Source organism: Drosophila arizonae, chromosome 5 (assembly GCF_054131065.1).
Source record: "Drosophila arizonae isolate 15081-1271.41 chromosome 5, UAZ_ARI_1.0, whole genome shotgun sequence".
Classification (NCBI taxonomy): Eukaryota; Metazoa; Arthropoda; class Insecta; order Diptera; family Drosophilidae; genus Drosophila; species Drosophila arizonae.
Window position 1 is genome coordinate 799,581 of NC_142925.1, and position 12,226 is coordinate 811,806.

The following is a 12,226-nucleotide window of genomic DNA, read 5'->3' on the forward strand; positions in this document are numbered from 1 at the left end:
ACGAACAGATTGCAAATGTTTCTTTATTTTTATTTTGTATTTTTTTTATTTTGCATTTAACTTTGTTTCATGTCCTGCGGTCAAACGCATAAAATTTGATGAGAGCTCTGAGCCATAACAATTTGATTTTATACAAAAAAGGGATAAACTGATAAAGGATATCTGACTACAGTCAGGCATTGTCAATTCGAATGAAAATCAAATGTAAATATATAGCTGTATATATGTATTCGATATAGATGTAAAAATAATTAAATACAATTGCAAATTGAACGCTTGACTAAAAAATGCACTTAATTGGACTCGAAATATGAAATTGCCAAAACAGGAAAACATTTATTCTGCAATATTGTTAACAATGCAAATAGAAAATCGAATGAAAACTCAAATATTTCTATGGATGAATATTCGATATATGTATATATGTATTTATAAATATACATATATATTTATATATTGCACCTTTAGTGAACGGTTTTCTATTTAATATTAAATTATTGAAATGCTTTACGTTTGGCTTTTGATTTCAGTTTGTTGAAATGCCAACATATTTGCTAAACGGCATAAATAATTTATTACGGATCAATTGCGCTTCATGCGCTGCGAACGAGCACCTCATTAAAATATTAATATGCACAGAGAAACCTGCTCGTCTACCCAGATACTCTATGAAATTTATTATAGATTTCACATAAGTTGGGTTTAGTCTAAGCATATTTAGATAGGAATATTTCATCTAAACATATGACATGGCAGAGCATACATAACTTTCACTAATAGTGTGTCAATCAAAGAGTTATAAATGGACCTTCATCAACTCGAACTCTTTAACCCATGTAATATTTCGCTCAGTGTAGACATTATTAATGCTAGAAGGACCTCATTAAATACCATTCAATCTTTTCCAATCAAAAAGTCCAGTTGAATCCAGCACGTTCTCTCTCAATGTTGGGCATACAGCCGAAAACCATCCCGAATCCAATTTTCGCACAGTGTACATCTACATACATATACATACATGAGTTATTCGCCAACTTTGCAAATTGTTTGCGTTGCATGCGAGAGCATATATTTACAATTATGAAATTGTCATGATTGTTTATCAGTTGTGCGCCGCACAATAGATCCCTCCTCTACATGTAGATATTTAGATGTTATAGATATACATCTTAGCAATATTGTTGTTACTCTCCATAAATATGTATATATGCATATATATATTAAAGAAAACAGTGAATGAACAGAAGCGTCACATACATTTCATTTTCTTTTAGTTGAGTGCACAGGACGCCAAAGTGTATTTGGGTCTCGGTCCTGTGGGCCCCGGGGCAACCAGCAACATCTTCCAGCTGGCTGCATGGTTAAGCAAATGACAATATATCATGGATTTATGCCACGTATTTTTCACACACCCTCACACATACACAAACACACACACACAGCCGTCCACCCAAGTTTTGGCTTGTTCATGGCTTTTTTTTGTTGCTGCACTTTGGGGGCTTTGCATGTGGTAACCCGCTGTTAAACGACTTTAAGTCGACCATAAACTGTCTGTTAAGCTTCCTCTGCCTCGCTGGCTTTATCTGTATCTGTATCTACGTATATGTATCTATGTATCTCTATTCTATCTGTATCTGTATCTGTATCTGCGTATCTGTATCTGCGTATCTGTATCTATGTATCTGTATCTATGTATCTGTATCTATGTATCTGTATCTGTATCTGTAGCTGTATCTGTATCTATGTATCTGTATCTATGTATCTGTATCTGTATCTGTATCTGCGTATCTGTATCTGCGTATCTGTATCTGCGTATCTGTATCTGCGTATCTGTATCTGCGTATCTGTATTTGCGTATCTGTATCTGTATCTGTATCTGCGTATCTGTATCTGCGTATCTGTATCTGCGTATCTGTATCTGCGTATCTGTATCTGCGTATCTGTATCTGCGTATCTGTATCTGCGTATCTGTATCTACGTATCTGTATCTACGTATCTGTATCTACGTATCTGTATCTACGTATCTGTATCTACGTATCTGTATCTGTATCTGTATCTACGTATCTGTATCTACGTATCTGTATCTGTACGTATCTGTATCTGCATCTGCGTATCTGTCTCTGCGTATCTGTATCTACGTATCTGTATCTACGTATCTGTATCTACGTATCTGTATCTACGTATCTGTATCTGTACGTATCTGTATCTGCATCTGCGTATCTGTCTCTGCGTATCTGTATCTACGTATCTGTATCTGCGTATCTGTATCTACGTATCTGTATCTACGTATCTGTATCTACGTATCTGTATCTACGTATCTGTATCTACGTATCTGTATCTGTATCTGTATCTACGTATCTGTATCTACGTATCTACGTATCTGTATCTGTATCTGTATCTACGTATCTGTATCTGTACGTATCTGTATCTGCATCTGCGTATCTGTCTCTGCGTATCTGTATCTACGTATCTATATCTACGTATCTGTATCTACGTATCTGTATCTACGTATCTGTATCAACGTATCTGTATTTACGTATCTGTATCAACGTATCTATATCTACGTACCTGTATCTACGTATCTGTATCTACGTATCTGTATCTACGTATCTGTATCTGCGTATCTTTATCTACGTATCTGTATCTACGTATCTGTATCTACGTATCTGTATTTACGTATCTGTATCAACGTATCTGTATCTACGTATCTGTATCTACGTATCTGTATCTACGTATCTGTATCTACGTATCTGTATCTACGTATCTGTATCTACGTATCTGTATCTGCGTATCTGTATCTACGTATCTGTATCTACGTATCTGTATCTACGTATCTGTATTTACGTATCTGTATCAACGTATCTGTATCTACGTATCTGTATCTACGTATCTGTATCTACGTATCTGTATCTGCGTATCTGTATCTACGTATCTGTATCTACGTATCTGTATCTACGTATCTGTATCTACGTATCTGTATCTACGTATCTGTACCTACGTACCTGTATCTACGTATCTGTATCTACGTAACTGTATCTATGTATCTGTATCTACGTATCTGTATCTACGTATCTGTATCTACGTATCTGTATCTACGTATCTGTACCTACGTACCTGTATCTACGTATCTGTATCTACGTAACTGTATCTATGTATCTGTATCTACGTATCTGTATCTACGTATCTGTATCTACGTATCTGTATCTGTATCTACGTATCTGTATCTGTATCTACGTATCTGTATCTGTATCTACGTATCTGTATCTGTATCTACGTATCTGTATCTGTATCTACGTATCTCTATATGTATCTGAACTCTATGGCAATTAAAAGTGAACGTGCAACTGAATAAAAGTTGTAGAAAATTCCGAGCTGACAATGGAGAAGGAACCACAGGAACAGGAACAGGAACAGAAGCAGGAGCAGACGCTGGGCAACAGAAGGAGCCTTGGCGCTAAAGGCGCATTGTCACTGTTATTGCGCTTTAGCTTAGCTGCTTTATCAAAAGCTGGTCATGCACAATCAGATGGCGACACAACCAGACACACAGACACAGATAGACAAAGACAAAGAGAGAGAGAGAGTGGAGAGAGGAGGCGAGGCCAGGACAAAGAGCGTGAGTTTCTTATTCAGCGACCAAGCGCTCAAGAGCAATTGAATCAAATTTATTGTTCACATCCGATGTCCATGACGATGTCCGTGCAGTTTTTAGACCCGACGTCATGCCCAGCGAGCGTTTTTCTGTCCGTCCGTCTGTCCGTTGTCCGCCCTGGCATGTAATGTCACGTCCTGTCTTTACGAGGATCAAGTGCAGCGAATATGACGGCGACGGTGGCGGCGCCGACGACGAACTTTTCAAAATGGAAAAATTAAATATAAATGGGATTTGCGCGTAGATTTTTCCCTAAGTGCCGCATCGACGCTTCAGCGATGAAAATGTCAACAGCCAAAAGCATTTGACAAAAAAGAAAGCAGAAAGAAATGAAACTAAAGAGAATAAACTGAGCTGAAAATGAGATGAAAATGAATGTAAACGACTGCACAATACTCTGCTTCTCATTAAATGACACAAAGTACACTTTAATTGTTGCAATTGCAGCAGTTGGCCAAAAAAGAAAACAAACATGGGTGCTGTACTAGGGACTGCATGACTAGGAAATACCCTGTACCAGGACGAGAGCTGCTATCTGAACACAATGTGTCAAACTCATGCGTGGCGGTCTTTCAACTCAAAGACTCGATCATACGAATTAAGTTTAATAGATGGTGTAGGTTATCCGGAATATCGTATGTTCGTTTACCTTACAAGGGTTTAGTATAAAGGTTCTCACTTTATGGATTTCAAGTTAAGCTTCATTATGCGATATTAAATAGATCATTTTATGCTGCTTACGTCGTATAAAAACATATATGAATATATCAAATTTTAAGCCTCTAACTATGGTAGTTCTCGAGATTTAAGAGAGAGAGGGACATGTCTAAATAGACTTCCACTGCCATGCTAACTCAGAATAGACAGAATAGAAATAGTATAGAGCTAATATACCCTTCTTGTTAAATTTTACTGTAAGTTGAGCATAAAAAGAATAAGAAGAATAAATATGTATTAGCTGCTCTGTTCCTTTGTCTGATATAAAAGACTTTGAGAGCTTAACAATATATATTATAATGTAACTCTGCGATTGGCAAGATATAAACTATATATCTACATCTATATCTATATCTATATACATACGTATCTATAGCTGTAACGGCTGCTGTATCTTCTAGTTTTACTTCAATTTGGAATTCAAATTTTCGTCTTTAAGTCTTTAACTACTGTCACACCAATAGAGCCCATTCCATTTTCAGCCACCCCACTGCTCTAAATACAAACAAGAAAGGCAAACAATAAATGGAGCGAAAAAAGGCAAAAAGAATGAAAGAAACTGGAGATGTGAAAAGCTTCGCTCAATTTGCCATTGTTTGCCTTTCGGGGTTTCTCTCCCGTTTTTCTCAGCTTTATTTTTGGAGTGAAAATAAAATTAGTTGAAATTCTTGTAGCTAAAATTGCACTTTGCCAGCTGTCGCTGCGGCTAATTGTTGTTAATTAGCAGTCTAAACCGAGCGGCTCAACGCAATTACAGTTGTATTTCTGGACAAAGCAATACTTGGAGCCGTCAAGTACTCGAGCTGAATGCCTAATGAATGCCCAAAGCCAAAAATACCAAACGCATTTGTTGACTCAATGCAAAATTTGCCAGAAGAGGAAGATAGAGAGGGAAAGGGAAAGGGAAAGGGCGGAAAATAGGTCCGCTCTGCAGTCGGGAAATGGCTCAACCCATAAAGTAGACGCTGTGCTAAAACACATTTCCGCTTTTCGGTGTGAAATTTTCTTGCGGCTGAAGCCTCTTGCGGCCTTTGACTTTTGAGGTTTTCCCGTTTCTCACTTTGATCGACGCATCGGACAGTTTTTCAATGAAAATTGATGCCACAGCTGCTCTGTGTGTGTATGAATGTGTGTGTGTGTGAGCTACTGAAAATAATTTTTAAACAATAAAAACAGTTTTGTCTTTCGATAAACATAGCAAGCGTGGCGTTCATCTAAACTGATAGAAGAAGACTTTTGCGATGGGGGCCCCCATTGCGCGTTATAAAAATAGATAAACAAACAAATGCAGACACACACACACGCACACACAGCTGGTCAGACAGTCAGTCAGTCAGTCAGTTCGTCGAACTGTTGGACTGGACAAGCGAAATAAATTGAGCGGCAGCCGCCTGAGTTGGCTCATTTATAGAAATACCAAATGATCTGATCTGTCTAACCTTAGCCAATTCGTTGAAAACACCTGCCAGCACCAGCAGCAGCATCAGCAGCAGCAGCATCAGCAGCAGCAGAGGCAGCAACAGCAGCAGCAGAGGCATCAACAGCAGCATTAGCCGCGGCCTGTCGCAGTCTTCCATCAAATGCTTTCAAGTGCGAAGCTTTTGCTGCATAGCTAAAATCTCTATTGACCTGTTTATAAAACTATTTGGACGAGGGTGGTTTAAGACATTTCCCAACTTAATGTAAAGTTCAAATTAATTGGAAAGTGGCACATTTATTTGAGAAATATGCATATGTATGTAAATTTTAAATATTCCTGATTTTTGCTGTTGAATCAAATGTGAAATTTAAAACAAATGGCTGAGCACCAAAAATTATACATATATATTAACATATACATATATAATTTTAAGAAATTTTCCCGTGTTAAATATATGAAAATCTAAAATTCTCTACATGTATATCTATATATTTAAGTATGCATATTATATATTAAAAGTGCAAATTTAGACATTTTTAAAGGTGACTTTATTTATGTATATTTTTTATTTTCAAAATTTAAAAAAATATTAGCATAATACATATATGTACATATATGAGAAATATATATTTAATTATAAAGAATTCACTCGTATAGTCCACACTTTAGTAAACTAAGAACAATTACTTTTGGAATATCCTTTGCAATGCAACGTGAATCAGATTTCCTCATTACGCCCATTCGAAAATTGCATTAAGATGCCAAGCCTAATGGCCATATTGTACTAGATTAGACATTTCAGACACATTTTCTGCTTGGTTTGGCTGCAATGCATGAATGGACGAATGAAGTCATTTGCTATTTGTTATCATTGGCCGCACGGAAGCCATACGAAATCTGCGATGCGAAATCTGTTGCAGGCTGCAAGCTGCCGGAAGCTGTGCGGTGCACTTGAACATCATTAGCCAATGAGAAATGGCGTCAATACACTTCATAAGCCAGCCAGAGGCACCTAGGCACCCAGGCAGCCAGGCAGGTGGCGCAGAGGTGAGACTCTGGATAAACTAAGCAAGTTTTGTTGCTGAATTGGAATCGCAATCGAAATCGAAATCGATTTAGCTTGCAGCAAAACAAGCCGAAAGCGGAAAACTGAACTGAAATAGCTGAAGCACTCGGTTGCCCCCTAAAAAATACAAGCAAACAAACTCACACACACAAACACGCACTGACACACTCACATATGTGTGTGTGTGTGCTTTCAGCTATAGTTTCTATAGCACTCATCGGTTCTGACGTCAGAGCTAGCTGGAAAAACCGCAACGAAAATGGCCAATGAAATGTTACAACGACGTCAGCGAGGATGCTGACATCGAGACAGACAGAGAAAGGCACAGAGAGAGGGAGAGAGAAGATGTGAAGATGAGAGATGAAGAGCTGTTATTGCTGCTGCGTGTAACGGATTTGTCTTTGGCCACTGATTGTTGTTGTTATTCTTGTTGTTGCTCTTCTTCTTGCCATTATTATTATTTTGGGTAATATATAAAAAGATGGTGCTGTTGGCAGCTGAGAGGGAGCGGGTATGATGGAACGTGTCTATATATAAAACATGTGAGCAGGTTGGTCTATGAATCCCAAGTATCCATATCCAAGACTTACAGGGTATTCACAAATTAAATTGAAATTATTAACTTTCTACAAAGTATTTTAAGAGAAATGCGAATCTTTTTTATATTAGAGTAACTTTTTGATCAATCTGAGATATGTATGCTAATGAGGTTCATCAATATGGATCATAGGGTATCTGTTAGTTGTATATAACCTTATGTTTGCCCTTATTTTTAGCTGCTCTGAGTGCTTGCATTCATACCCGGCATCTGCGTGTGTTTGTTTATTTATTGACATTCAGTTGAGTAACTGAATCAGGTCTTTTATGCATATAAAGGTATATATGTATATGTATATATACATATATTTAAATATTTAGGTATATGTATGCATGGGTATGCATGGAACTATACCCATCATAAGGCCACACATAAGCCGAAGATAGTGTGCCCGTTTTCAGGGGAAATTAATTTTGATACTCATTCATTTGGTGTGAATAAGAGCATATTAGGTGATCATACAGTTGCTAGATACTTAGCATATAAATATATATATATAGATGAATGACATGTCTTCTTGTCTTATAAACTCTAATGATTTGAAATAAAAACTTCATATTTTACGCATTTCTATCTGCAGCTCTTGTCACAGCTGAGCTACACTCTCCAATGACGACCAACGGCCATTTGACGCGTGACAAATTGGAATACCTCAATTTGCATATCAGATTTGACATATTTTAACGAGCATTATGAAGTCGGTTAGGCCTGACTGCAGCGCTGGTCGGCTCATTTCATTTTTTTGGCACACGTGAAAGGCTTTAGGAAACCCAACTCAAGTACCTCGCCGCGTATACGTAATATGCGTTGGACAGAGTGTAGCTGCATGTGTGTGTGTGTGTGGTTATGTGTGTGTGTGTGACACTCGAGTTACAGCACAACATGGCATATAAAATCGAATAAATCAACAAACATGACAAAATGTTGGCACACTCTGAGCAGCATTTTTGTCGCTTAATTGGAGTGTGCAACACACACACACACACATGGGCATACACACACACAGTCTCACACTCACACAGACAAGATATAAAAAAAAGGCAAAACTTTGACTTTGACTTTGACTGACAGATTTGACACACACGCATATGTGTGTGTAAGTGTGTTGGTGTTGCTATGTGTGTGTTGGTGTCGGTGTGTGACAGAGCAAATACCAAAACAAATGCCATTTGCCAAAGCGTAACAAAAGGCGCTGAACTCCTTGGCTTTCCCACACACACACGCACATACACACGCATAGCCTGTCAGACAGGCAAAATAATCCCCCCCACACACACACACAAAGATAGCGTAAATATGCCACAGTAAATGTAGAAGGAGGTATAGCTAGTGTCACGAGGGATGGGCTGGGCGGGGCGGGGCGGGGCAGGGCTTGGCCACATATATGCATATCGGCAAATGGAGCGTGTGGGCGAGGACCTTATTTGCATCTCATTAACATGGCGCACTGGACTCGTAAAAACGCAGACAAAAGGACAGAGCGGGAGGACGAAACTGGATAAAGGAGCACTGGACAATGGAATAAATGGAACAAATGGCATAAATGGCATCCACACTCGGCGGCCGCAGATGGCGTCATCAATGCCTGTCCAATAGCTAACAAGTTGCTGTGCAGTAGCTAAGAAGGCATGCCCGACTAGCAAATACCCTGAGCAGCAGAATACCAGATCCTTGTCTAAGACTCTTCGACACTTATTTCAAATATCGCCCAACATTGGAGAGAGGTTCAATGGGGACTGCTTGACTATTAAATACCTTGACTGGAATAAAACTAAATCGATTTTCCATGAGCTAAAACAGTTCGAGTGCTCTAACAGGAGGTACTCGACTAGTAAATAATACCCTAACTGATTCATGCCCAACTCACATACATTGCTATCGAATCAATATTCCCTATTTTGCCGAATCGTTTTTAGAGGGCATTCCAAATAGTTTGCAACAAATGGCGCAGCTCTACATTGCTATGAATGTTGTTCTTTGTTGTTGTTGCTGTCGTTGTTGTTGCTGTCGCCTGATGTCGATTGTTGTTGCTATGTAGCTGCGTGTTGGCTTTTATTGTTAGAGCAACAGCAGCTACAACAATTGCATAGGAAAGCGCGTATTAGACTCAAGTCAGGCGAATGAAGCAATTTAAATGGAATTATCGAGCATCTATGCTAATATGGGATATTCTATAAGTAGTTGGATGTGCGTGTGGATGCCATATAACTAAGATTTAAAGAATGACTTTACTCGGAGGAATTCGGAATCGTTAGCTCAACTCGCTGGCTTAAAGTTAAATATTTTAGAGAGATTAAGGAATCTCTATATGAAGTGAGTTGCTTGAAATCTTGAGGGGATATCTACTTGTAGTAGAATATCTCATTGAAGTGCCGGAAAAGCCTTCCGGACTCTTCCACCTCATAGGCTTCATAGCTTTAGGTGAGGATTATTAGACTCCCAATCGGACTTCTTATTGAAGTTCTGACTCAAATTCTAATTGAACTACAAAAATTGTTAACAAGTTGAAATAAAGAGATAATTGTAGTTTATATATGATATACAGGGTATGGGATAGTACAACTCAATGCAGTTTTTATTTTGATATACAAATATGCGCTTCAACTATTTGGGTTTTTATTCACAATAGGCGCAGAGTCTGTGTGCTTGTGCTTGTATTAGTGACATATTAACACGCCTAATGAGCATGTCCATGCAACACACACATACACGCTTTAATATATTTATATTATAATATTCTGCTATCCTGTGGCAGCCTCGTTAACTTTCGATGATAGATGTTGGCTCTGCCTCTTCTTCATCGACGTCGCTAGTTAATGTCACAAATTTTGATAAATTGTTTGATATGCGGCTTTAATGGTGCTTTTTTATGAACCGCCCTCGCTCTCACTATACTCACTCTCCCTCTCTCTTTCTCTCTCGTACACACTTTATGTGTGTCGTAAATGTGTGATTATGCTAATAGTTGTAGAAGTGCCAACAAAAACGGGTATAAAAAACTGAATAAAAAATATTCCAATTCGCATGCAAAGTCTTTAATACCCCTTGAAATTGAGCACTTGGAGTATATTGATTCTGAGCATAGTCGTATGAGTGGTATAAGTAAAATAAAATAAAATATATGTATTTTTTATGCCAGCTATTAAAGCTGTAATTATCTAGCTATATCCTCCTTCTGTCCGCCCCTTGTCCCACTGTTTGCATGCTTGGATCTCGAGAACTAAAAGCACTAGAGACTTGAAATTTAAAATACAGATTCTTGTCTACTATACTGTCAATTATTCCATTATTTTCATTCGATATCTCATGTCAACTCATGAGAATCGATACAAATTATTGGATAATCAAACTAAAGAAAATAGTTTATTTCAACTACCCATAAACCACCTGTATTTAGAGTATGCGCTCGTTAGGAGCTCCCGCCTACCACACGCTCACTTATATTTATTTTTTATGGCAAACATGGCACATTTATTTATTCAGCATTTTGTTGAACACGCGCGCAAATAATTTACGAGTTGCTTAGCTTCTGGCCCAGAGGCAAATGTATATAAATATATGCACATATATATCATATTATATATATATTCAGCCTATAGTTATATACATATATATTTATATAGGCTTCAGTGCGTGCTGGCCTCGGGGTTAAGGCTGTGCCTAGGCCCAATTTCTACTCATATTTTCCCTCAGCTCATATTCATATCCGCTTGTCCTTTGACCCGTTGGCTATTTACGTTTCATGAACATGTTGATTTCAACATATTTGCATTAACTGTTTACATACCTTCTTCTTCTTCTTCTCCTTCTGCTTCGTCTTCTTCTTCTTTGTCTGTGCGGTCTTTAAAGATTTGCCAAAGCGGTCAAAGGTTGCAGAGGAAAAGCGCTCGGATTCTACTGCCTCATGCTGCAACGAAAACAGAATTGAATAAATAAATTAATAAAAAACATAAACAATAAGCAAACATGCTTTGGTAGGGTATGCCCGACTGGCCAAGCTGCTGTCGCAAACAATTCTGAGTAGAACTGTATTACTCCTCTGCTCTAATATACCTATACTCTTCTATTCTTATACTCGCTCTTATATTCTGTTATTCGAGCTAATTTAATTCAGCATTAGATCCCATACTTCTTTTATACTCCTATTCATGCTCTATCTTCGTATACTCTTATACACAGATAGTGATGGGAGGTTAGACACTGCTCAACATTCTTATAATACGCTTATTCTTACACTTTTCTATAGACCGATGAGCAAACGAACGGCGCTAAGTCAACTCGGCTGCTGTTCATGCTCTAGAGACTGGCACGCCTTCTTTTGCCTTTACATACACTTAAAGGCAGTCACGTATACCCCGCTCGAGCCAACCCATAAAGGAATTAAATGCATTAAATGCTCAGCTAAAGTTTGCTGTCTTGGAACAACTTTTGCTGCTGTTAAGCCGAAAGAGTTCAAAGGTTGTCTATCATTTTTTTATGGAACAGACATTTCTACTAACTACCCGTCCACCTGACCCCCTGCCTCACTGCTCACCTGCCAACCGACCTACCTGCTTGTCTGCCTGTCTGTCATTTGGCCCATGTCAAGGCTTTAAGCCTTTAATTCCATTTTACATAGCTTATCATAAATTGCGAACTAAATTTAATGTTAAACAACGGCAAACGCGGGCTTAGATAAGACAATATCAAAGTCTTTAATAAACAGATTAAAGAGGAATTTCTGAAACTTGGCCCAAGCGAAAAGAGCTTTGTATGAATCAATATGGCATATAT

General features: G+C 38.2%; 1 protein-coding gene across 2 annotated transcripts in view; it reads right to left on the bottom strand.

The window, feature by feature from the left end:
- Dgk (diacyl glycerol kinase 1) overlaps positions 1-12,226 on the bottom strand; it is an 86,899-nt gene that overhangs the window by 34,685 nt on the left and 39,988 nt on the right. For both annotated transcript variants that reach the window (XM_018010323.2, XM_089469424.1), the window contains exon 2: positions 11,241-11,360. In XM_018010323.2, the coding sequence (XP_017865812.2) occupies positions 11,241-11,360 (120 nt within the window). The remainder of the gene's footprint in view (positions 1-11,240; positions 11,361-12,226) is intronic.